We start from the raw sequence: 26,279 nt of genomic DNA, 5'->3' as shown, positions 1-26,279 counted from the left end.
TGCCTCGGCTCCCTGCCACCCCACCGGAGGGCCAGCATGCTAGGCCCACTCACCAGGGAGGCGAGTCCCATGCTTGCGGGCTGAGATGGGCATGCCAGATGGACCACCTAACTTGGCATCTGCGAGCGCATTGATGTTCCAGAGCCCCCTAACCAGCCGTGCATGCTGGGCGCTTGCCAACTCTCAGGAGGCAATAGCCTGGGGATGTGGAGCTGGGCAGTAGGAGCCTTTCCTTCAGATGGCCTGTGGCCTGCCCTGTAGACAGCTCTGGGCAAGGGTAGAGCTGCCCGGTGCTAGGACTGGACTTCTGCAGCTCTGTTTAAGACCCCATAGAGGGAGGAAACCATGCCCCTCAAAAATTATGAAGTCTTATATTTTCAGACTTCCAGGTGAAAGGCTATGGCGTGTAGAAGCCTCAGAATCAGCCATCCCTGGGTTTGGATCCTAATCCTGTCACACCAAGTCCCCTCAACTCACCCAGCCTTAGTTTCCTCATCTCTGTAAGGGAAATAACAACATGGTGATTTTTTTCTTTTTCTTTTATTTTTTAAGATTATGTATGTCATAGGTTTTCAGCTCTGCCTGTATAGGACAACCAGTTACTTGGGAGCTCATAAAGATTCCCAAGTGCTTATTGGAGGTGGGCCCAACTGGTAGAGCACCTACCTAGCAAGCTTGAGGCCCCACATGCAGACTTTAGTAACACACACGCACAGATACACACACACTCTCACTCTCCTACTCCCAATGGCAAGCCCCACTCCCACCTCAGACAGTATAAGTCAGCATCCTTACTGGATGGGATAGGACTAAGCATCTTATAAAGCTCTGCAAGTGGTTCTAATGGGTAGCCAGAGTTGAGAACTGGCTGATGTATGTAAAATCAATAGGTGGTCAGACTTACTATAATAAACATATTAAAATATAATTTTCAGCTCCAGTATGACTAGAAATTGAATAATTTTTGGAACCAGACTCTTGAGATGTAGGGGGGGACCCCTATTCTCACTAGAAAAAGGAGGAGCACTGGTTAGGTAGGAACGACCACCTGAAGAGTGAAAGAGCAGCAGCAACAGTGACATCTGGGGTTAATGAGTATTTACTATGGCCAGACATTGAGCTAAGAGCTTTGTAGACCTGGCCTCACTGGATCCTCACCAATTGACTGACTTACATCCTGATTAACACATTCTATAAAGAAACTAAGACTCAAAAAGGTTAAGTGACTCACTCAAGGTCACATAAGTAGCAAGTGGTAGAAACCAGATACAAACCCAAGGCAGTTCAGACAGCTGGGCTGAATCCCTCCTCATGCCCCTCGGACCTCTCCTACTGTCTGCTGCCTTCCTGGGGCTGTTATAACTTTGCCAATGTGGCTTGCCAGTGTCACCAGCCTTTGGGTGTGGAGTTAACAGCCTTGAGCACCATGTCTGGTTAGAAGCTGTTTTGACAGTTCATCATTCTGTCCAGTCCTTCCTGCTTAAAGGTCCAGAGAGTCTGGGAAAAGGGTGACAGCTAGGACTTAGCTAACCTAGTATGGTCCTGCCCAGTGAAGGCTTCAACCCCCTGGCAAAACCCTCCTGTAGGTGGTCCTGGTTTCTGTGTCTGTGTCTGTGTGTCCTCACGTCTGGTTTCCTTCGTGAACTGTGAGACTGTTTCTTGAGAACACTTTGGAGATGTCTTGCATCCTTCCAGTGTGGCCATCTGGAGAATGTCCGTGCCATCTAGGGATGTGGCCCTCACCCTTTCACCCTGGCGCTCAGCTTCCAGGCTGGGTGGAAGCTGTCAAGGGCAGTGCTCCCGGTGCCTCAGGAGGCTCCAGTACTAAGTGTTGTTTCTCCTCCTAAGTGCAAGGTGACCGCTTCTGCTGAGCCCTCTTCCATGGCAGAGGAAGGCCTGTGGTGCCGCCCTGAGGGCTCTGACACCCTTGACATGCCCTAGCAGAGGGGATACTGAGAAGGGCTTCTTTCTGGGGACTTGGAGACCCCTGGCCCCTTGTCAGCACAGCAGTCTCTTGCAGATCTGGCTGCGGGACCTCAGGCTGGAGAGAGGACACGATGCAGGAGATAAGACTTTCCTCTTTGTTTTCACAGCTGCCAAAAGTCTATTGAACAAGAAGTCGGATGGCGGAGTCAAGGTAGGTGTGTTTCTCCTGCGCTCTGACAAGAGACTGGCCTCTGTCCCAGCAGTTACGCTGGAGGATCCTAGGCTTCTTGTTCCCCTTTTCTCTGGGATCCTTTCTGTCCTTGCTATTCTGTTTTAAACTAGAAGCTCTTGTGCTCAGAACAGCAGGTTCCACTGGTGTGAGGAAGAAGGAAGAAGTGTCTCTCCAGAGCCTAGGTAGATGGGAAAACTACATGGGTAGTGATCCAAAGTATAGCTTCCTAGAGCTGAGCCTGACTTCCATCCAGAGCCTCATCTCCAGGGCATGACTCTTTGAGTATTTTAGGTCATTTGGTTTATTTCCTTCCCCCACCACACAGCTTCCTTTTTTTTTTTTTTTAATCAAATAGAAGTAGTTTGCTCACTCAAGGCAAGATATGGGGCTAAGAACCAGGAATCACTATCCTTTTAGTCTTTTGTTCTTAATTGCAAAACACTTCTAGAACCCAATTCAGATAATGCACAAAGTGAAAGTGTTTTAGGTTTTCTCAAAGGTCGGCTCCTCGGGAAAAGGATAGGATGTATCACCGTGTGCTCCCATCTGGAGAAGGAGCTTTCTCGTGGGACCCTGGCAAGAGGAGGGGACCAGTATGAAACCCTATTTGCCTAGGCTGAAGTGAAGAGGTAGCTGGGGTACCCACAGGAACCAGGTGCACATAGATGCTTTGGAGACAGAAAAGTTCCTGGGATTAAGACCTTGGATAGGTGTTCTTGGTGTTTAAATTTATCAGCTTACCAACCACAAACAAATTTAAACTTTTGAAATTGTCCAAAGCTTCAAATCTGGAGCCAAAGTTTAAATTGGGCCTCTTCCCAGATTCTTGTATCCATGGTTGAAATATGCACATGCCTGGTTCCCTCCGCTTCCCCTTCCCCTTCCTCTTTCTGCTGTTCTCTGTGGGTCTGCTTGTGTCCTGCCCCTATATCTGACATAGAGGTGGGACTGCTGGCAGCCACTAGTTCTAGGTGTGAGACAGATGTGTGGTACCTAATTAGAGAAAGCAGATTTGTTACATATTTCTTTATAAGAACAAAGGGTAGGTGTAATATTATCATTCCTATTTTGGTGGCACTTGGGTTTGAATATAGTGCTTTACGCTTGCTAGGCAGGGTACTACACTGTGCTTGAGCCATGTTTCTACGTAAGGGTAGGTTTCATTGGAGAGAGATTTGGATATTTCTCCCTGGGAAAGAAGGTAAAAAGATGTCCATCTTTATAAAAATATTTGATACATACTTATTGGAAGTCTAGCACCTTGCATGGTTCTGAAGTGTACACAGGACATGTAAGAGAAGATGAAGTGTTCTTTTCACCTTAGGAGAAAGAAAATAGGCACACCTAGACTCAGGCATTGCAACTGAACCTTCAAGCCAAAAAGCTTGTGGGGAAACGCTTATTGGAGAAAGCTTAAGGGGTGTAGGAAGACAAGATAATTCAGTGATGATTGCCTCTAGAGTATGGAATTGTAGAGGTGAGGGCAGAACACATTAATTTTCTTCAGAGTGAGACTATTACTTCTATAACCTAAAAACGATAAAACTTTTTATGAGTTCTCACATATTGATACTCTGATTCAGCCAGAACACAGGGACATAAGGTACTAAAGAGAGATCATGGGGCAGGGAATATGGATGGTAGAGCGTTTGCCCCACATCCATGAAGCCCTGGGTTTGATTCCTCAGCACCACATAAACAGAAAAGGCCAGAAGTGGCACTGTGGCTCAAGGGGTGCTAGCAAAAGGAAGCCAGGGACAGTGCTCAGTCCCTGAGTCCCAAGCCCCAGGACTAGCAAAAAAAAAAAAAAAAAAAGAGGTCAGAAATACAGCTGGAGCTGGGGGGGGGGCGAAGCTCAGAGGCAGAGTATAGCAAGGCCCTGGATTTTAGCATCACAAAAACAAAACAAACCCAGACCTACCATAAAGTTTCTGTGATGTATCATCTTCCAGTTGCAATAAAAATTACTGAGTTGCATTAATTGGGGGAAAAAAAACAAAACTAAACAAGATCAGATAGCCAGGCACCAGTGGCTCATGTCAATAATCCTAACTACTCAGGAGGATAAGATTACTGTTTAAAAAAAAAAAACACCCAAGCCTGTGGGGCTGGGAATATGGCCTAGTGGCAAGAGTACTTGCCTCATATACATGAAGGCCTGGGTTCGATTTCTCAGTACCACATATATAGAAAAGGCCAGAAATGAAGCTGTGGTTCAAGTGGCAGAGTGCTAGCCTTGAACAAAAAGAAGCCAGGGTCAGTGCTCAGGCCCTGAGTTCAAGCCCCAGGTCTGGGGGGTAAAAAAGCCTGTGCTACTCAGGAGGCTGAGATCTGAGGATCACGGTTCAAAGCTAGCCCAGGCAGGAAAGTCTGTGAGACTCGTATCTCCAATTAACCACCAGGAAACCACAAGTGAGGCTGTGGCTCAAAGTGGTAGAGTGCTGGCCTTGAGCAAAAAACCTCAGGGACAGCACCCAGACTCTTAAGATCAAGCCCCTCCCACCCACCTCCCCACCCCCCCAAAAAAAAGCCAGCCCGAGTAGAAAAGTCTGAACAACTCTATCCTCAATTAACCAGTAAAAAGCCTGAAATTGGAGGTGTGACTCAAGTGGTAAAGCATCAACTGTGAGTGAAATAGCCAAGTGAGGGCTCAAGGCCCTGAGTTAGAGACTTGTGTGTTAAGACTGGGAAATACTGTAGATCACTGTGTAAGGAAATTGTGATAAGAATAAGATAGGTTTGGTGGGTTGGAAATATTGCTCAATGGTAGAGCATGCACAAAACTCTGGGTTTAATCCATAGTACCAAAAGGGAAGATTTGGTTAGGAGCCTCTACATGAATGGAGAAGAGTGAATGGAAAAAAGGAAGGAGCTATTCCTGGAGCTATCAGTTAGGATTTATTGCCATCCTAGTTTAGAAGTGATGATTACAAATAGGAAATGGTGATATTAAAAACACTTGAGTAGCCAGGAAACAAGCCTGTACTAATCAAAACAGGCTGTCTGTAGTTGTCCATCCATACCCATGACAACTGGGAAGACCAGCTTCAGATAAGAGTGTCAGACAACACTGTAACTGTGACAGAAAGGGGGCAGGGATTTAAAAAAGTCTTTAACAGGGCTGGGGATATGGCCTAGTGGCAAGAGTGCCTGCCTCATATACATGAGGCCCTGGGTTCGATTCCCCAGCACCACATATACAGAAAATGAACAGAAGTGGTGCTGTGGCTCAAGTGGCAGAGTGCTAGCCTTGAGCAAAAAGAAGCCAGGGACAGTGCTCAGGCCCTGAGTCCAAGCCCAGGACTGGCAAAAAAAAAAAAGTCTTTAACAGACTGGATGAGGTGGTATACTCTGCTAATCTTGGCACGTGGAAGGCTGATGTAGGAAGACCTCAAGTTTGAGGCCAGCCTGGGCTACAAAGTGACCCACATAGATATATCACAAAAGCATACTCCATGAGCCAGTGTGAATGAGAAGCCTGCTGTGTGTGTCCTGAGAGCAGGGAAGGTAGCAGCCAAAAAGCCAGAAGTGGAGCTATGACTCAAATGGAAGAGCATTAGTCTTGAACAAAAACACTTAGTTAGGAACAGTGCCCAGGCTCTGAGGAAAGAAAGAGAAGTGGGGAGAGAGAGGAGGAGGGAAAAAAAAAAAAAAAGAATACTGCTAGTTACTGGCGTCTCATGCCTGTAATCTAAGCTACTCAGGAGGCTGATATCTAAGCATCATGATTTGAAGCCAGCCCAGGCAAATCTGGAAGACTCTGATTAGCCAGCAAAAAGTCAGGAGTGGATATGTGGTTCAAGTGGTGGAACACCAACCTTGAGTGAATAAACTAAATAGAAGGCCCTGAGTTCCAGCCCTACTATAAGCAAACTAAAAAAATAAAAAGAATAACAATAACTTCTTATAAAACTGAGTAGAAAGATGATTATTGGCCATCTGAAGATGAGAATGTAAAGTGGATTACAATGCAGTGGCCCTTTGCAAAGCTATGGAGATGTTCTTACCTTGTAATTCTACTTCAGGGAATTTTCAGTGATTGTTTTTCTAAAGATTGTTTTTCAAAATAGAGAAAAGCTGAAAGCAGAAAGATGTTCAACATGACACTTTTTGGAAAGATGTAGATAGCTTGAAAAACCAGTAAGGAAATATCTAATTGTGGGAAATCTACCTTGACCATTAGAAAATTAGTCTTTTTTTTTTTGGCCAGTCCTGGGCCTTGGACTCAGGGCCTGAGCACTGTCCCTGGCTTCTTCCCGCTCAAGGCTAGCACTCTGCCACTTGAGCCACAGCGCCGCTTCTGGCCGTTTTCTGTATATGTGGTGCTGGGGAATCGAACCTAGGGCCTCGCGTATCCGAGGCAGGCACTCTTGCCACTAGGCTAAATCCCCAGCCCCTAGAAAATTAGTCATTTTTATGACTGGTGACAATAATGTGTTATATAAGTAAAAAATATAGCATGGAAATATTTCTTACTAAATGGAACAGCTTGATATAAAAAACAGTAGATATAGCTGGGAATATGGCTTAGTGGCAGATTGCTTGCCTAGCATTCATGAGGCCCTGGGTTCTTCAGTACCACATAAACAAAAAAATAATAATAAATTATTTTTTACAAAGTCCATACACTGTTATCTAAATTTTTAAATGTATCTGTGGGCACTTATATAATATAGGGATGGGGGGAAGGCGGTGAAGCCAAAGCCCTCTAACAAGCCAGCAGCTGGTGGCTCACGCCTATAATCCTAGCTACTCAGGAGGCTGAGATCTGAGGGTCACGGTTCAAAGCCAGCTCAGGCAGAAAAGTCTGTGAAACTCTTATCTCCAATTAACCACCAGAAAATCAGAAGTGGCACTGTAGCTGAAGTGGTAGAGTTCTAGCCTGAGCAAAAGAGCTCGGACAGTACTCAAGCCTTGAATTCAAGCCCCGTGATCAAACATAAAGCCCTTTACAGTGGGTGATGGGAATTTGGTAGACGTCTGGATTTGTTTGTTTTGTTTTATTTTCTGTACTTTTCCACATTAAAAAAAATCTATACCATACATTACTATTATAATCAGCAAATCCAGCTACTGTTTTTCTGACAGTATTGATATTTAAGCTCAGGGCCTCGAGCTTGCTAGACTGACACTCTATCGTGTGAGCTACATTTTCAGCCCTCAAAATATTCTCTAAATCAAGTCAAAGTGCTATTTTTTAAAATGAGACATACACTTATATAAAGCTCATAATGTTTGTTTGTTTTTTGGCCAGTCCTGGGCCTTGGACTTAGGGCTTGAGCACTGTCCCTGGCTTCTTCCCGCTCAAGGCTAGCACTCTGCCACCTGAGCCACAGCGCCCCTTCTGGCCATTTTCCATATATGCGGTGCTGGGGAATCGAACCGAGAGCCTCATGTGTAGGAGGCAAGCACTCTTGCCACTAGGCCATATTCCCAGCCCATAATGGTTTTTTTGTTGTTGCTGTTTTTGTTTGTTTGCAAATCCTGGGGCTTGAACTCAGGGCCTAGGCACTGTCCCTGAGCTGCTTTTGAAGCTCAAGGCTAGCACTCTACCACTTGAGCCACAGTGCCACTTCTGGCTTTTTCTGTTTATGCGGTGCTAAGGAATCGAATGCAGTGCTTCATGCATGCTAGACAAGCACTCTACAACTAAGCCACATTCTCAGCCCACATAATGGTGTTTTGTTTTGTTTTGTTTTCAGCCAGTCCTGGGCCTTGGACTCAAGGCCTGAGCACTGTCCCTGGCTTCCTTTTGCTCAAGGCTAGCACTCTGCCACTTGAGCCACAGCGCCACTTCTGGCCATTTTCTGTATATGTGGTGCTGGGGAATCGAACCCAGGGCCTCATGTATACAAGGCAAGCTCTCTTGCCACTAGGCCATATCCCCAGCCCCCATAATGGTGTTTTTTTAATTGCATAAGAAAAAGGCTGGAGAAGTGGTACTGTGGCCCAAGAGGTAGAGTGCTAGCCTTGAGAAAAAGGCTGGAAGAATGTTAGGAGTGTTTGTGTTCTCCCCACTTCATTGTTTGTAACTCACATGTGTGTAAACCAGCTAATGGTTTGGATACATGAAAGGGAGCAAAGGAAAGGGAAGGACGAAGCCAAGGTATGTGGAGTTGACTTGAAAACTTGAGATTATCAGGCTGACAGGGGAAGCCTGAGAAGTTTTCCAGAATCCTAGAGCTTTCAGCATTCTGCATTCTAGATCCTGGCTTCCCTCCCCAGCTCCTCCTGAGGTGTTCTGCCAAGTACAGAAGGCTTCAGCCTTCCTTCTCACTGTTTAGCTTTCTGTATGATGCTTAAAATACTAGCCTTGTGCTCTTGAATTTGGAGACTTCAGGTTCTGAATAGGTGTCTAAAAGTAGATGCCATTAATCCAAGGTCTATGGAAAAGTAAGAGACATAACAGAGGACAAGATGAAGATCCTGAAAATACGCTGGTCTAAAAACAGCTTTGCATTCTGCTAATTCAAGGCCCAAATGACCATTTAAGCCCTGAGGCACAGTGGCTTACACCTCTGATCCTAGCTACTGGGGAAGTAGAGATAGAAGGATCATAGTTGAAGGCCAGCTTGGGCAAAAAGCTACTGACACTGATCTCAATAAGAAATGAGAGGCTGGGAAGTGGCTTAGTGGGAAAGTACTTGCTAGCATGCATGAGTCTCTGGGTTCCATTCCTCAGTACCACAAACTGAGAACGCTGGAAGTGGCACTGTGGCCCAAGTGGTAGAGTGCTAGCCTTGAGCAAAAGAAGCTTAGGAACAGGCCCTGAGTTCAAGTCCCAGGACTGGCAAGAAAAAATAAATAAATGAGAAAGTGGTAGAAGGAGCCTGTAAATCCCAGCTACATGGGGTGCCCATGAGAAGGATTATAATCTGAGACCATCTGGAGCAAAATAAAAGATTGAGACCCTATTAGAGAAACAACTAAAGCAAGGGTTGGAACAATGGCTCAAGTGGTAGAGCACCTGCTCATCAAGTGTGAGAACCTGTATATGAATGTCAGTACTGTCAGAAAAAAAAATTAAAAAGATTATAGTTATTTTCCTAAGTGGCATTTGAGCATTTAAGTATGGAGAAAAAGGCATGAGCCTCTTCCATTATGAAATTTTAAACACATACATAGAGATGAAGTATGGTTCTTTAAAAGTAATCTGGCATTTAAACAGTGCTGTACTTTGCTAGTTGAAAAGGCACCCAATTCTGCATGGATGAGGGCAAAGCCCTAAAAGGATGGAGAGACAAACTAGAAGATGTGTATGAGCCTGGAAAACAGCCTTGCAGTGGAAAAGAGAGATCTTGGGTTCTCCTGTGGAATAGTTTAGGAAGGAGAGAGCTAACTAGGAGACAGCTGGGAATGTATTCCTCATGAGGCTGAAGCAGACAGCAAAAGGCTTCTGTTTTAAGGCAAGGTCCAGGCACAAGCCATTCCAGTGGCCTCTGAAAATCACTAACCAAGTCTAGAATTGGTGAGTGAGTGCTCAGCCCACTCCTCACCACCCTGATTCTGTGAACCTTAGAAACCAGAGCTCTACTTTAATCTGGGAAAAGCTGGCATCAGCAAACCCTGAGCCATCAGCACAACTTTTCTCATCCTATACTAACTATAAGGCATTTTGTTAAGCACTGTGGAAATTGCAACGGTATATAAGACATGGAACTTTTCTTCAAAGCAAGTGTGTGCTATTTAGAGATAGACAAATATGATTTATCTCTTTGAAGACTAATTTTAGAAATAAAATTCCATCATATATTCGAGCATACTCAAAAGGCTAATGCAGAAGAGGCCTAATTATATTTATGTGTTTTTTTTCTAAACCTCTAAATTATAGACTATTCATTTAAACATTTACAGCCCCATTCTATTGGCAATAATACCCCCCCCACACACACACACACACATACAGTTTTGTTTTTGTCTTGGTATTGAGGTTTGAACTCAGAACTTGATGCTCTCCTTTGGCTTTTTCACTCACAGCTGGCACTCATCTCTTTAACCATGCTTGAAGTTCCTTTTGTTTTTCTGGTTAATTAGAGATAAAGATATCTCAAATTTGTTGGCCCAATCTTGCTTCAAACCCCAATTCTTAGATTTCAGCCACCTGAGGGGCTAGGATTATAAGCATGATTATAAGCCTGCCTGGCTCTCTGCTGGTTATTTTTTAGGTAGGGCCTCCCTTCCTGCCTAGGAGTGCACCTGGACCAAGAATCCCTATTTTAGGCGTTGTGTCTTGACTGGGATGACATGTGCCCACAACCATGCCCAGCATCTTTGTATTATCATGGAATCTCATAGACTGAGTTGGTCTGGAACTTTAATTCTCCCAATCTAAGCCTCCTGCATTGCTTAAGATGACTGGCATATGCCATGGCATCTAACTGTAAATTGAAAAGAGAGCTCATAAACTTTTCTGCCCAAGCTGGCTTCAAACTGCAAACCTTTTCTCAGCTTCTCAAATTGCCAGGATTACAGACATGAGCCACCAGTGCTGAGATTTTTTAAAGTAGACTGTTGAGGGCAGAAGTGACTTCTCAGACATGTTTAAGTGTTGTTGGATATCGTTAAATAAATGTAAGAAAGTCAAACACTAGACAGGCATATTCCCAAGGGATTTCTGTTTTCCAGTGAGCTAATTATTCAATGTATAATTAGACTTAGTCTTCTGAGATATATATATATATAATTTTTTTTTCTTTTGTCAGTACTGGGGCTTGAACTCAGGGCCTGAGCACTGTCTCTCAGTTCTTTTACTCAAGGCTGACACTTATTTGAACCACACCTCCACTTCAGGCTTTTTGCTGCTTAACTGGAGATAAGCGTCTCACAGACTTTCCTATCTGTGATCCTCAAATCTCAGCCTCTGGGCTAGCTAGGATTACAGGTGTGAGCCACCTGTGCCCAGCTGCCAGATATGTCTGCAATGTGCTTTTGTTGCATATCTAAACATAAAGGCTAAGAGTATCTAGGGGAAGATAAGGGGGTGCTTGCTTTTGGCTTTACCTCTCTGGTGCACTTTTTCTCAGCAGCATTCTTGTGCTCCCATTTCCCAGTCGCTGCAAAATGTCGTCAGACATTCAAATCTCTTAAACAAGCATGTCAATACCAGCAAAGATGCCGGAACTTGACTGAGAGATAATTTTCAAAAGCCTTTATTTATCTTTATCTGAGAAGCAAGTTAGAGGTCTTGCAAAGTCTGGGTTCTGAAGTCAAATGTTATTAATGCTGAGAATAGTCCAGAATAGTTTCAGCTATTTACCAGATGGCTGCTCACCTGAACTTCAGGCAGACCTGGCAGTGAGAGAATGTAATACCCTCATAAATGCACTAGTTCTATGAACCTAAATCTGTAAATCTGCAGCAACCAGATGCTACTTACCCACATATACCCATGATTTAATCTCCTTACGATGCTTCCTCTGAGCTAGGCTGACACTTCTCAGAATGTACTAAGTCCATGTTTGTGAATTTGACTGCAGAGGAGTTCTTCATCTCCCGAGTCTGAAGGAGTATGTGCCTGTCGGTCTGTGTGCTGTTTGGAACCCTCTGGTCCTGGACTCTGGTCTCCTTCTTCTGCTTCCTTTTCCCCAATGCAGAGCCCTCGCTGGTGCACTAACCTGCAGTGTCTCTGTGCTTTTCTTCTTACCTCCTCTTTCCCCTTCTCTTTCCCTTTTGCTGTGGTGTGTCCAGAAAAGGAAGTCGAGTTCCAGCGTGCACCTAATGGTGAGCCTTGCCTGCCCACCCATCTGCCCACTCCATGCTGCCTGCGCCCACCTGTCAGCCACGCAGACCCATTGTGCCATGTGCGTGTGCTTCACTCATCCTCACTGCATGTCTGTGCTGTGTGGGCAGGTGTGGCCTGTCCTGCCAGGCGGGGTCTGTTACCCAAGGCCACTCAAGTGGCTCAGAAGTGGGCATTGGAAGGTGTGGTATGGCTTCCTCCGCCATGGAGATTGGATGACTCCCAGCCTCCCAAAACAGAGGGAATAAAAGTAGTAGAGCAGCCAGGTGCAGGCAGGTCATGCCTGTAATCCTAGCTACTGGGGAGTCTGAGATCTGACAAATATGATTCGAAACTAGCCCAGGCAGGAAAGTCTGTGAAACTCTATGTGCAACTAACCAACCAAAAACTAGAAATGGAGCTGTGGTTCAAGTGGTAAAGCTTGTGGGGACTTGGGGCCTGGTGACAAGTTCAAGAAGGGGTTCCCACTCACATATACATAGCTGCTTCCTGTAGACGCAGTCCGGGGCAGCCATAGGTGAGCAAAGGAGCTGCTTGTAGGCTCTCCACTCAGCCTTGCTCAGTCCCATTCTCCAGCAGGGCCCCGGGTTCCATCCTGCCCATTCAACCCCCAGAGAGAAGAGCTGAAAGACCATAATAAATGTGTCTTCTTTCTTGTGGGACATAGGAGAACACAGAAGTGAGTTGTTATGAAGTTATCCATTCATTAAGTACAGAGGTAGGGCCACTTGGGTGTCGTCATGGCCCTCTGCAGTTAGGGAAAGTGTTCTAGGTACCTGGGAGTCCTTATCCCTTGTGAGGGTCTTTATGTCATCTGGGCCTTGCAGGCAGGGCTGCTCTCCAAACAGCCCTGAGCAGGAGGTCAGCGTCAGCAGTCAAGCTCAGAGGGTTCTTTTCTCTCTTGATGGGAATGGAAGAGCGCTCTTCAAAAGTTTGCATCCATGGGGACCTCTCTTTTTATCCAACATTTTCAGTGGCATTTTGTAGTACTTAGTGCCTGGCTCAGGATTCTATGCCTGGCTCTGAGTTTGGTGGCATCCCAGCCACTGATAGCAAGATGGGGTGGATGGTGTCAGGTCTGGTCTACGAGCCCTCCAAGTAAGCTGTAGGGCAGCTCAGTTGCCTTCTCAGACACTGAGATGCCCCTTGGAGGGCACAACTTCACAGGGAAACCCAGTGAGACTACTGCACCAGGCAGGCAATTGTAAAAGACAGAGGGCATTGATGTAGCTCCCTTCCCTGGACATTGACTTTTTCCTTCCTCACAAACCTTTCCACACTTCCTCCTGGCTGTACCACTCTGTCATGTTTTGAAAGATAAGGTGATAGCCCTTGAGGTGTTGACCTTAGGAATCTTGGCCTGTTAGGCAGCCTGCTCTTTCCTGGGGGCTGGGTCCTGGGACTATAGCCACAGTCCCTGCTGAGATTTGCCTTGCCCCTTGTTGGAGCCTTGCCTTTACTTCTAGAGGATCAAGTCCAAGAATTATCAAGCAGATGAAGAGCACAGCTCTATCTCTGCTTTCTAGGCAAGAGGACATATTTTGTATCCAAGGTTGAGTTCTAATCTATTTCTTCTCTGGGTACCACCTCCTTAGGCCAGGTATTCTTGCTCTTCCCTTTCCTCTTCCTCTCAGGTCAAACTTCAAGCTGGTATTTTAAGGGGAAGGAAATGTGGCTACCAGGTGAATGGCAGCAGTTTTGTTCTAGTGTCTTATAAATCACCATCTTTTCTGTTTGTAATATGAGAAGATGCTGAATTTCTTTAGGTCAAGTATGATTGCACAGTGATGTGGCACCTGGAAGAAGCAGAGGTTTATGGAGAGATGCTTTAAAACAAGCCAGAGGATGCATCCAGAGTTAGATCTCTGAGGCTCTCCAAATACTCCCTTTTTCCCATCATCTCTCCAACCATTGCTCCCATCTACATAGTGTTACAATGGCCACCTCAGGTTTACGTCTTCTGGGCCAGGCCAGAGGACAAGAGAGGTCTGGGAGCCAAACCTGAGCGGCTTTGGTGACTCTAGAGAAACTAAACCATCTGTTTTCTTGTCTCAGCCACAGAGCAACAACAAAAACAGTCTCGTAAGCCCAGCCCAAGAGCCTGCGTCCTTGCAGACGGCCATGGTACCTCCTGACTACAGCTTCTCTGCCTCTGTCCCTGGCTGCTTCCTGCTCTTTCCTTCTTCCTCTTCTTGCCTTCTCCCTTAGGACTCTTCAGCCTCTTTCTTTTTTTTCATTTCTGTAGAGCAGGCTGTCTAGTGTGCTGCTCCATAGGCCCCTTGCCCTTCATAGTCCTGCTTGGCCCCACTCCATCATGCATGGCACAAACGCTGTTCCTGTTCTTTGCGCTATTGAGGGAAGAGTGCTCAAAGCTCTCGGCTAAGCCTCCTAGGCCCAGGCTGCGACCCCACTGTGGGTCTGCCGTAGGGGCCAGGAAGGTGAGTTGCTTATAAGAAAAGAGGGTAGGAACTTTTCTTGGTACCTGTACATCAGTTCTTAGAGGCCACCTTTCTAGGACCTGCCTCAGCTTCTCCTTTGCAAAGACGGGAGCAAGAAGGAGGTCTGAGGACCCCCCCCCCCCCCCATTTCTGGCTAATGCTGAGATTTCTGAGATCCTGGAGAGCCCCTACCTGTTTTAAGTTTTCTCAGGGCTCTTCCAAAGGGCACTGTGTTTTAAAGCCCCCCTGACTTAGTGTGCTAACTGAAGAGTTAGCATAGAAAACAGAGCTTGATTGTGCTTGCTATGCCCTCTACTTCCGCAGACCCTTGTGCTGCCTCATGTGGTGCCATAGGGCCATCTAGGGAAAACAAAAGGTGTACAAAGTGGGCAGCTTTCTCAGCTCAGCTTGCAAAGTGGCATTGGGTTTGCTGGGAGACCTTATCATTCTGCTGTCTGTCCCTGCTTCCATGCACCCCTTGATGAATACTGTTGGCAGGGCTGGGCCTGTGCCCTGACTCCTGTGGCTCCTCCTATGTACATGTCCTGTACAGTCCCCATGTAGAAAGAGCTCTCAGAATCAGGGGAGGAATCAGGGATAGAAGCCCTTGTCAGCCCAGCTTCCCATGCACTTGTTTCCGCCAGGCCCAGTCTTTACCTATCAGTGCAGTTTCCTGAACCCAGAGCTTTGCAGCTCCCTGGGGCTTTCCTTAAATCAGTATATTTTGTCTTATGGGGATAGGTGGTTGGGCAGGCTTCAGTGGTCCCAGAGTGAGGGTGGGGTCTCTTAGGGAAAAGCTGCAGGTAGGACCCCAAGTCAGAAAAGTAATTTTTATCTTCTCTCATAGGAGCCACAAACCACCGTGGTACACAATGCTACAGATGGGATCAAGGTAAGTGAGTGGTTCCTGAGATTGTCCTGCTTTCTAAATCAGCAGGAGTCAGGAGGACAGGACTCACAATCCACATGGTCACCTATCGGTTGCACCCTGAGGCTGATGTGTTCTCAGAGGCCAGGCTGGAGTGTGGGCCTGTTGGTTGCTCCATTCTGAGGAAGCGCAAACTTAATGATTTGGAGCTCAAGTTCTGCAGTCTGATAGATGTGATGTGAATTCTGGCTTTAGGCCTCTAAGCAAATCACAACCACTCTATACCTAATTTTTCTTAGCTGTGAATTGAGGATAATACTAACTGAATCTTCATGAGTTGTAGAGGATGATATAAAAACAAAGCCTTGGCTGGACACCAGTAGCTTACACCCATAATTCTAGCTACCTAGGAGGATGAGATCTGAGGATCAGTGTTCAAAGCCAGCCTAGGCAGGAAAGTATATGAGACTCTTATTTCCAATCAAGCACTAAAAACCCCAAAGTAGAGCTATGGCTCAAGTGGTAGAGTGGTAGTTTTAAGCATAAGAGGTCAGGGATAGCACTCTGGCCCCATGTTCAAGCCACAGGACCAGTACCAAAAAAAGAAGGTCAGGGCTGGGAATATGGCCTAGTGGTAGAGTGCTTGCCTTATATACATGAAGCCCTGGGTTTGATTCCTCGTCACCACATATATAGAAAACACCAGAAGTGGTGCTGTGGCTCAAGTGGTAGAATGCTAGCTTTGAACAAAAATCAGCCAGGGACAGTGCTCAGGCCCTGAGTTCAAGCCCCAGGACTGGCAAAAAAAAAAAAAAAAAAAAGGCCAGGCACTGGTGGCTCATATCTGTATTCCTAGCTACTCGGGAGACTGAGATCTGAAGATTGCAGTTCAAAGTCAGCCTGGGCAGGAAAGTCCATGAGACTCTTATCCTCATTTAACCAGTAGAAAACCGGAAGTGGCACTGTAGCTCAGAGTGGTAGAGCACAAGCCTTGAGCAAGAAAGCTCAGAGACAGCTTCCAGATCCTGAATTCAGGCCCCGTGACCCACAACAACAAAAATACCATAATGAATTCTCCTTCCCCAATCCCACCACCACTATTCGACCCTCTATGTCCACTAACATTAGTGAATATCTATTGAGCCCAACCATTAGTTGCTGTACTTTAACAGAGGTAGCAGAGAAACTGTCCACAGGAATGAGAAGTGGGTCCAATGAGAAAGCAATAACTGACTGGGAATGTGGCTTAGTGGTAGAGAGCTTGCCTAGCATGTATGAAGACCTGGGTTCAATTCCTCAGTACCACATAAACAGAAAAAGCTGGAAGTGGCTCTGTGGCTTGCATGGTAGACCACTAGCCTTGAGCACAAAGAGGGTTAGGGACAGTGCTCAGTCAGGCTCTGAGTTCAAGCCCAGAACTGGCAAAAAAAAAAAAAAAGAGGCAAAAAAAAAGAAAGAGCAATAACCAAATAAGTTAAAATCCAGTAGAAATAAGTGCACTGAAGAAGGTGGCACATAGTATTAAGAGTGAACAGGAAATTATTTGAGCCTCTTGAGAGAGAATATTCAAGCTAGAAACTACACAGTGAGGACAGGAGGCAGCGAGGTGTTCGGTGGGACCAAGTGCCCTGGGCAGAAGGAAGGAGCCCATGTGCCAAGCTTGGCCTGTGTAAGATTTAGAAGAATCAAGCAGAGCTGAGTGTGGTGAGCAGGGGCCAGAGAGGTAGGAGAGTATGAGGCTGGTGAAGCAGGCAAGACTTGCAGTGGGGTTGTTTGTGTTTTATTCCTGTAGCAAAGAGAACTTCTCTTATTGGCAGTTTTTAGCAGGGGAGAAATATTATCTAACTTGTACTTTACAAGTTCACTGTGGCCAGCCACATTATAGGCAAAAACTCAAGGAAACAAGAGTGGAAGTAGGGGGGCCCTGGAGAATTGCCAGTGGTTTAGGGGTAAAATATTGTTAGCTTGGACTTAGATTTTAGCTATGCATTTGAAAAGCAGGAAGATAGAGGATTGGAGGTAGAACTACTGCTGAATTTTATTTTATACTTGCTATAAGAAGGGGCTGGGGATATGGCCTAGTGGCAAGAGTACTTGCCTCATATACTTGAAGCCCTGGGTTCGATTCCCCAGCACCACATATGCAGAAAACGGCCAGAAGTGGCGCTGTGGCTCAAGTGGCAGAGTGCTAGCCTTGAGCAAAAAGAAGCAAGGGACAGTGCTCAGGCCCTAAGTCCAAGCCCCAGGACTGGAAAAACAAAAACATACTTGCTATAAGAAAAAGAGAAGGGAAGAGTCAAGGATGATTCCAGGTTTTATCCCAAGTAGCTGGGTAGCTGAGGCCACTTACAAATTCGAAAACCCTAGGAAGGGCATTTGGGAACCCAGAATTTTGTAAGTCAGAGTGTGAGGGTGGATGTAGACGCTTCTGTGGTTCTTCCTGGCACTTCTTATAGGAACCCAAATTCTGCTTTTGTTCTTTTTCCACTGAGGAACATATAGAAACATGTTCTTTTTGGCCCACAGGGCTCCACAGAGAGCTGTAATACCACTACAGAAGATGAGGACCTCAAAGGTAAGGGCTCTTCTGTGGAGGGGATCCCAGCCATGACCCAGGTACCTTGGTTCTGATGGAGCACTTGTCTGCTCCGTCCCCAGAACTGGAATTATTGGCTTTTCATATTACAAGATAAGGCTTGGCATAAAAGCTACTACTTTTTATAGGCCAAAATATGAGGCCACTGTCTAAAGTTTCTAGATTGGGCAAGAGGCCTCTCTTTGAAACAAATTAAGAACAGCTATATTACTTGCTTCCAAGAGCAGGGTTCAGAAAGCTATTCCTGTTGCTGATTATGATTTTGTCATTCCAGAACAGGCAGCATAAGTCCAGGCAGAAGTGGGGTGACTGGTCATCCCAGTTTTCTCAGGGTCAAGGCAACTCCCAGGATGTCAAACTTTCAGTTTTGAAACCACTATAAAGGGTTATTATGGGTATAGATTAGTGTAGAACACTTGTCTGGCATGTGCACAGCCCTAGGTTTTCTTCAGCACCAAAAAAAATAAAATACAATAAAATCAGGACCAACTCTCTGGTATGAGTTGGTGGCTCTAGTACTGATGTCTGGCCATAGAAGATAGTTGGAACTGATATGATGCTTGTAAAGCCCCACTTGGCTGTGTCTTGGCAGGGTACAAGGACTACCAGCCTAAGCTTGATATCAGCCAGAGTGACATGGTTGCAGGGAATATGGCAGGCCAGACCAGGCAAGAATCTCTTCCTGTTGCTTGGGTTGGCCTTCTGAATTGTTTCTTGGGCCTTCAGAAAGTGGCCTTCAGCCAGGCCAGCAGAAAGAATGGAGGATGTTCTAAGTTAGCTGAGAGAGCATGACAACAGCAATTGGGGCACTAAATCTTTGGGAACCTAAACTATCAAAATTGTGTACATATAAGGCAGTGTGAGACTATCACTGCCAGAGCTGCTGGGAGTCAGATCAGTTTGGTTCTGGTGATGCTGGCAGAGTAGTTGGCACCTGGGCTCCTGGGCTTTTGACCTCACGGCTTAGCCCTCTCAGACGTCTTCTCGAGGAGCAGCCGTTCTTGTACAGTCTGTTTTGAAGCTGCAGGCCCAGGTCTGTGCCCCTTCCCCGGTGCTCCTGGCCGTGAAGCCTCTCTGGCAGAGGCAGCGGAGTGGGATGTGGCCCGGCGTCCCCAGCAGCCCGAGGTGTCACCTTGCCCCGGCTCTGCAGTGCCATGGGCTCGGGTCCTGTCCGGCTTGCTCGCTCACCTGCCTTGTTCTGTTTGTTTTGGCTGCTCTGCCTTGCCCTGCCCTGCCCTGGCTGGCTAGCTGGCCCGCTCCGCACTGGGAATGGCAGCTCGGTGCCTGAAGGACGGAGCTCCCGGGACAGAACAGCCCCCTCTGCAGGCATGCAGCCCCAGCCTTCTCTCTGCTCCTCAGCCAGTAAGTGTGAGGGAGGCACATCCTGGCTTCCAACTCCCTGGCTTGTCTCAAGGCCCCTCAGGGATCCCCACCAGAACTGTTAGCCTAGCCCAGCTACCTGTTGTCATCAGCTTTGGGAGCATGGCCTCTTCCAAGGGTGGGGGAATGGCTGGACACACTGCTGTTAACAAGCAGGAGCCCAAAGAAACACCAGAAGCATGGGTGGAAGAAGGTGTGGAGGGAGGGTGGGCGTAGAGAGCTCCTGGGATGGGGGGAGGGGGCCTTGCCTTAACAGCAGCCAGGAAGAAGAGCAGAGTAGGAAGTCAGTTCTACAGGGTTAAGAGTAGGGGCTGTGGGAAAATTGCAATAGCCGAGGAACTGTGCAGTATTTCTTGGTGCTCAGCATAATATCTGATTAAAAGTGAAACAGACTTTAAGTCTCAGATAATTTAGCTGAAAAAGTCTGTGTTAGCTTAGCTTCCCAGAACTTCAGTTTCCATATCTGTAAAGTGGGGGGGGCGGGGGGGAAACAACGGCACCTGTTTCAAGTGTTGTTATGAAAAAGAAATGAGAATAGAAGGTCTCCACATGGTGCTTTTCAGGGTTTATGGAAATGTGTATTTTTAGTTCTGTCTGTGTTTGAGGATGCCTCACTTTGCTTGTTTTCCTTCTACCTTCTATCCTCAAAATTTCTAAATCCAGTCCTCTTCACCCACAGGGCCCCCGTCAGGTCCTCTAGGTGGGTGTGATGTGGTTCTATGTTACCTAGACATACCTGCTTGCTTCTGTAGAACAGCAACAGAAGTTGTTGGCTCCTCTAACCTGCTGCTTGCTCTCCCAGAGCTGCCCACCTTGTGATGGCGCCTGGGGGTCCCTCCTGGTTGCACTTTAGCCATGCTTTCTGCTCCCAGCCATGCTTCTTGGCTGTGCTGGCCCAGCACAGTGGTGCTGTTCTAATGCTGGTGCTGTTCTCATGCTTGCATTTGTCTTGCAGCCTCTTACTCCTATGGGGAAAGGCTGTGGTCTGGGTCAGCCCAGGGCTCCAGTTAAGAGTTAGCCAAACTCAATCCACACATCCCCTTAATCTGGCAGTAACCCCTGCTAAGGGTGCTGTCCCTGAGAGCAGGATGTCACCATCTGTTCCTTTGCTTGGAACATGGTGGAGAGGGAGATTCTCCACCTACCTCCGGGTCTCATTCTTGTCTTGTTTTTCCTCAGGGACACACCCTGGCATGAGAGCTGGTGTGAGTTTATAGTTTTTCCAAGGTTTGTCCAGGGAAAACTGAGCTATCTCTGGCGAGAGACTGTCCAAGAGTGTTTACACATTCAAAATTCCTTATCCCAGTAAAGCCCTGTGGAGGAAGGAGATGAGCAAGGTGAAAAGAATTAGGCAGATGCTTTATTCCCTCCTAGGGTTCCATCCTTTTGAAGTCTTCTTCCTTGGCTCCATTCTACTCTCAGACTGGTTGGTGCCCCAGAGCTAGGTTCTGGACTGCTGAATGAGGGCTAAGACTGGAGGAGGTGGTAACTGAGACCTGATGGAGTCTCTTTCAGAGACAGAAGTAGGGGGTGGAAACAGCTATATTGGGAGATGCTTCTCAGAGAGGCTGAACCTGCTGGAGATGGATACCTAGACTCTGGTAGCGCATTCAAGAGGTTCCAGGCACCTCAGCTGTTAAAGACAAGAGTGTTTTCTGTGATCTGGTTGTTGATGGAGAGAGAGGCAAAAGCCAGAGATCCATAACTAATGGGTGGCTTTTAAAGAAGGTGGTCATTGGTTCTGCAGATACCACAGAGGGGATGAGAGAAAGGTGGGCTCATTCCTGCTAAGGGCCTTAAAGAAAGAAAAGAGGGATGTCTTTGAAAAAGAGATAACAGGGAACTCACTGAAGGATTAAGGAGGGCTCTCTTGTCACTTGGGAAGTGGCCAGCAGGTAAATGAATGGATTTTTTTTTTCTCCCACAGTGCGAAAACAGGAGATCATTAAGATCACAGAACAGCTGATCGAAGCCATTAACAATGGGGACTTTGAGGCCTACACGTGAGTAAAAGAGCCTTTTGAGACATAGGTCATTTCTCAAGATCTTTGCTTCCAAAAAGCATCTGGAACCCTGGGGAAATGGCAGTTTGGGCATGGACAGTGTTTAAGTTAAACCTCAGGACCTTGTAGATTGCCTGTGACTGAGCCAACCCAGGCATCTGACACTGGGGGAAAAGGGCAGGGCTGGGTGGCTAAGCAGTCAGGCCCTGAAGATTTCAGCAGTCTTCTCAAATGTAGCTTACATGCTGCTACTGGGCAGACACATTTGAAGACACACAACTCCTATAGAGGACTGACAGGATTTTTTTGGCAATTTTTAATTTAAAAAAATTTTTGGGGGGACTGGGGATATGGCCTAGTGGCAAGAGTGCTTGCCTTCTATACATGAGGCCCTGGGTTCAATTCCCCAGCACCACATATACAGAAAATGGCCAGAAGTGGCGCTGTGGCTCAAGTGGCAGAGTGCTAGACTTGAGCAAAAAGAAGCCATGGGCCAGGGACAGTGCTCAGGCCCTGAGTCCAAGCAAGCCCCAGGACTGCCCCCCCCCCAAAAAAAATTGGGGGGTTGGGGGGCAGTGCTGAGGCTTAATTGAACTCAGCACCTGGGCACTGACCTTTTTTGCTCTAGACTAGCTTGAGACCTCCACAGCTCCACTTCTGGCTTTTTTGGTTGTTAATTAGAGATAAGACTCTCATGAGCTTTCCTGACTGGGCTGGCTTCAAACTGCACTCTTAGATCCTGAGCCTGGCACCTGGTTTGATTTTATTTATATTTTCCTGCAGGAAGATTTGTGACCCAGGCCTCACTTCCTTTGAGCCTGAGGCCCTCGGTAACCTCGTGGAGGGAATGGATTTCCATAAGTTTTACTTTGAGAATCGTGAGTGGGTTCGTGCTGCTGATATACTCCTGCTTGCCCCTTCATCCTTTGCCTTTGTCTCTTCCTTACTTCCTCCTCACCCCAGTTGCTCATTTCCCCTTTAGTTGGCCTTCCTGCTGTATATGCTTGCCTCTTTGTGCCCTACTTGTCTTGTGCCCTAATGGTCATAAACTGCCACCTTCCAAGGCCCTGTTCTGGACCCTACCTCAGGGCAGTGTCTGTCATTCCAGCCAGGGCGGCCATATGCCTTTAGGCCTCACTTCCTTCCAGACTTCCAAGATTGCAAACCCTTCACAGTTAGGTTGGAGACCATTTGAGCAAATAAGCATGAAGCTTTATCTTTAGGCCTCACAATAGAGGAAATTAAAACCAGGTTAAGAATGTGCAAGCAGATAATGGCACTGATGGTGACGTGTAGGATTGGAAATTGTGGTTAGGATTCCTCCTGAATATTGAAGGAGTCAGGGTGGGAAAACAGGGAATATATTTTTGATAGTTCGCAGAAGTCCCAGGGGATAACACTTTGCATTATCCTCCTTACTACCTCTCTCCAGTCCTTCATTTTTCTCTTCCTTTCCACTATATCCTGGGCCTTTCCCATTCTGCCCTAAGTTTTATTTTGTGGTTGTTTTCTCCCCCTGACTCTTACTCATACTCTTACCCTGAGCTACCCATGTAAACCCTCAGCTATCTAAATAATTCTGTTAGCCAGAAGCTTCCCTTATTTTTCTCCCAGAGGACCCTGGGAGCCCCGAGGACATCCTGAGCTATCTACTGTGGTGATTTTATTTTAACTCTGGTGCTTTTTCTTTTAAGTCACAGATCAGTTTTGCGTTCTTCATTTTGTGTTGTATACAGCCCTAGTTAGGAATAAATCACCTTTATGAAATTGAAACATCAGACTAACAAAGGTAGAAAGATACAGGCATTTATTAGAGCCACATAGTTCTGAGTTTAAATATATGAGTTGAACAAATTGTTTAATCTCTTTGAGCTTATTGCTTTCTCAGAATGGAAGAATACATACAGCTCATGCATGAAAAAGCCCAGCCCATAGCCTGGTTAAAAGAGTAACTGCTATTGTCACCATTACTCATGTTTCCCCTCCTTTTGAGTGAGATTAATCTAATGGGGCATCCTGACCTCTGGCACATGTAGAACTGAGATTCTCGGAATGGTTGCCAGAGGGAGGGACAGACTGAGAATCAGTGTGTACCGGGTGCAAAATATAGGTGCCCAGTCCTGACACCCTCCTGTCCTCCCTTCTCCCTGCCTTGCCCCCTGCAGTCTTGTCTAAGAACAGCAAGCCCATCCATACCACCATCCTAAACCCACACGTGCACGTGATCGGGGAGGACGCAGCTTGCATCGCCTACATCCGTCTCACGCAGTACATTGATGGGCAGGGCCGACCTCGCACCAGCCAGTCAGAGGAGACCCGGGTGTGGCACCGCCGGGATGGCAAGTGGCTCAACGTCCACTACCACTGCTCAGGGGCCCCTGCTGCACCGCTGCAGTGAGCTCAGCCACAGGTGCACCTGGTGGGAAAGGAGGAGCTGGGAAGGGCTGGGACTGGTGGGGCAAGAGAAAGCCAGGAGGTACTGGAGGAGGAGATCTGAGCCATCTGAGGAATGGAAGACTGGGCAGTATCGTTCTAGTAAGTTATGCTTTGAAATCAAGCATGAGTCTTGAGTCCAGCTCTATGATTCCAAGTTGAGTGCATGCAAACAAGCTGTCAAAGGCAGGGCAAGAATGTACCTACCTCTTTGAATTTGAGACTGTTAAGTAAGATACTATATAGGCAAGACACAGCTTCTCAAGTGTGAGGCAGTGTTCTATTTAAGCATACACTTCTCCCCTATCTGTCTTCTCAGCAGACTTTGTTATATGCTTAGGTCCCAGGAACTCACCGTAATGTTCTTTGTCCTCTGTTCTGTTACCACCTCCTGTCCTGTTTCACAGGGACATTAGGAGATTCCAGCTGGAGGTCAAACCTTCGCAGCCAGTGGCTCTGGAGGGCCTGAGTGACAGCGGCAGTCCTGTTCGTTTGAGGTTTAAAACAATTAAATTACAAAGCGGCAGCAGCCAATGCACGCCCCTGCATGCAGCCCTCCCGCCCGCCCTTTGTGTCTGTCTCTGCTGTACCGAGGTGTTTTTTACATTTAAGAAAAAGAGGGGGGGAAAAAAGATTATTTAAAAAAAAAAAAAAGGAAAACCGTACCATGATGCGTTTTAAAACCACCAGTAGCCCTTGGGCTGGCAAGAAGACAGGAGTTTTTGTGATACCCATCCTGGCATGAACAGTGGGCTCAGCCACCAGCCCTGAAGAGGTGAGCTTGGCCTCAGGTCCCCATGGACTCGAGGGGACCAGGCAAAAACTCTGACAGAGCTTTGGGAGCCATGATGTAATCGCAGCCCCTGAGCTGGCCTGCTTATCCCAGGTCTAGGAGTGGACTTCTTCAGAACCTGCAGAGGCGCCTTGAAGGAGCCTGATGAAAACACCATGGCCGCCACAACTACTTGGGAGAGAATGCACAGCTCCCAACCTGCTGTGGAGGCAGCTGAGGAGCAGTGGCCTCGGGACTGAGGGCCCAGACTTTGCTGGACTGTTGTTCCATTTAGTTTAGAAGGGAAGAGAATTGGTGCTGCAGAAATATGTCCGCTACGAAGCCTATGAGGAACGTCGTGTTAGTCTGACATGTACTCACTCATCCATTTCTATAGGATGCACAGTGCACATGGGCCCTGATATTGAGGCCTGACCCCTGCAGATGGAAAAGGGAGAGGGGTTGCTGCTTTGCTTTGTGTTTGTTTCCTATTAACTTAGCAAGGAGAGAGCCAAACCCTGTGTCAGGGCTCTCCCCTTCATGCCTTTGGCAGTTCTGTTCCTGTGCTGATCTGGACCATCTTTGTCTTGCCTTTTCATGGTGGTGGTCCCCATGCTGACCCTCATCTGGGCCTGGGCCCTCTGCCGAGTGCCCCCGTGGGATGGGAGGAGTGAGGCAGTGGGATAAGAGGTGGTTGTTTCTATGCATTCAGGCTGCCCTCAGGGCTGCCTTCCTTCTTACTCTTCCCTTGCTGCACGTCCATCTCTTTCCGTCTTTGAAATTGAACTGACTGCTCTGGCAAGAGGTGTCCTCTTTGAGGAGGCCTCTTTACTGACCAACTGAAGTATAGACTTACTGCTGGACAATCTGCATGGGCAACAACCCTCCCCCTCACTGCATGAACCTGAAAAAGGTGTTCAGAGCCAAGGCTCCAACATTCATTGTCCCTCTCTGTGCTCAAGGAGTTCAGCACCTGGAGAAAAAGATCTATCTATACCCTAAGCAGATAACAGAGAAGATAATGAAGGAGCAATTTGGTCATGGCCTTGGTTTTCCCCAAAACAATTGTGCATATTTATCTGCACAAATATCTTCACTTGTGGGGGGGAAAGTGGTAGACTCCTATTCCCTAGACTACCTTCAGGAGTCTCAGGAATTGGGAGAAGAGGCAAAAAAAAAAAGGCTATGTGCTGGTACTTGGTTTTAGCCAGGCTCCTCGAGCGCCTCATGCATGTCCCAGACCCCTGGGCCCTAGCCCCTTCCTGCCCTGCAGCCTGCAGTGCCAGCTTGCAGATAACCTTCACCACAGGGTTTGGTTTTGCTGGCTTGAAGACAAATGGTCTTAGAGTTCATTGAGACCCATAGCTTCCTATGGCTGTTCCAGCCCCACTTCTTAGCATTCTTACTATTCTGGGGCTAATGTCAGCATCTATAGATGATAGACTATTTAAAAAAAATCACCTTTTAAACAGGAAATGGAAGGCATTTGATGCAGAATTTTTGCATGATGACATAGAAATAATTTAAAAATAGTGTTTGTTCTGAATGTTGGTAGACCCTTCATAGCTTTGTTACGATGAAACCTTGAAGATATTTAATAAAATAACCTTTAAACAGTCCATTGTGTTAACTGATGTGGGAGGCTTACGACCAGTATTTTAGCAGCTGTGTTACAACGTTTCAAAGGAGGAGGTGTATCTTCTATTCCCTTGGAATCCTTAGGGGAAAACTTCCCCAAAAGTCTTCTGTTTCCAGTAGTCCGCAGCTGCGAGGGCGTGTCTGGCCTGGAGGAAAGAACAGGGCTCTTAATTGGTGGGCTGGGGCTTCTTGCCACGCCCCCTGGGCCCGCCTACATCACTGGCTGGCCAGGCCCTCACCCCAGCCCTTAGTGG

The 26,279-nt window shown here is 46.9% G+C and overlaps 1 protein-coding gene across 21 annotated transcripts in view; it reads left to right on the top strand.

Moving 5' to 3' along the window:
* Camk2g (calcium/calmodulin dependent protein kinase II gamma) overlaps positions 1-26,008 on the top strand; it is a 62,249-nt gene extending 36,241 nt beyond the window's left edge. For 5 of the 21 annotated variants that reach the window (XM_048339070.1, XM_048339065.1, XM_048339068.1 and 2 more), the window contains 9 exons: positions 2,094-2,137; positions 13,953-14,021; positions 15,183-15,227; positions 17,730-17,778; positions 19,048-19,161; positions 21,107-21,182; positions 21,966-22,060; positions 23,348-23,592; positions 24,023-26,008. In XM_048339070.1, the coding sequence (XP_048195027.1) occupies positions 2,094-2,137; positions 13,953-14,021; positions 15,183-15,227; positions 17,730-17,778; positions 19,048-19,161; positions 21,107-21,182; positions 21,966-22,060; positions 23,348-23,580 (725 nt within the window). In that variant the 3' untranslated portion in view covers positions 23,581-23,592; positions 24,023-26,008. Of the gene's footprint in view, positions 1-2,093; positions 2,138-11,845; positions 11,879-13,952; positions 14,022-15,182; positions 15,228-17,729; positions 17,779-19,047; positions 19,162-21,106; positions 21,183-21,965; positions 22,069-23,347; positions 23,593-24,022 lie in introns of those variants that run through there. The other 16 variants (XM_048339075.1, XM_048339072.1, XM_048339078.1 and 13 more) reach the window with 9 other exon arrangements.
* Positions 26,009-26,279: the final 271 nt, after the last annotated feature.

Source organism: Perognathus longimembris, chromosome 2 (assembly GCF_023159225.1).
Source record: "Perognathus longimembris pacificus isolate PPM17 chromosome 2, ASM2315922v1, whole genome shotgun sequence".
NCBI classification, from domain to species: domain Eukaryota; kingdom Metazoa; phylum Chordata; class Mammalia; order Rodentia; family Heteromyidae; genus Perognathus; species Perognathus longimembris.
This window is presented reverse-complemented; position numbering and strand designations above follow the sequence as displayed.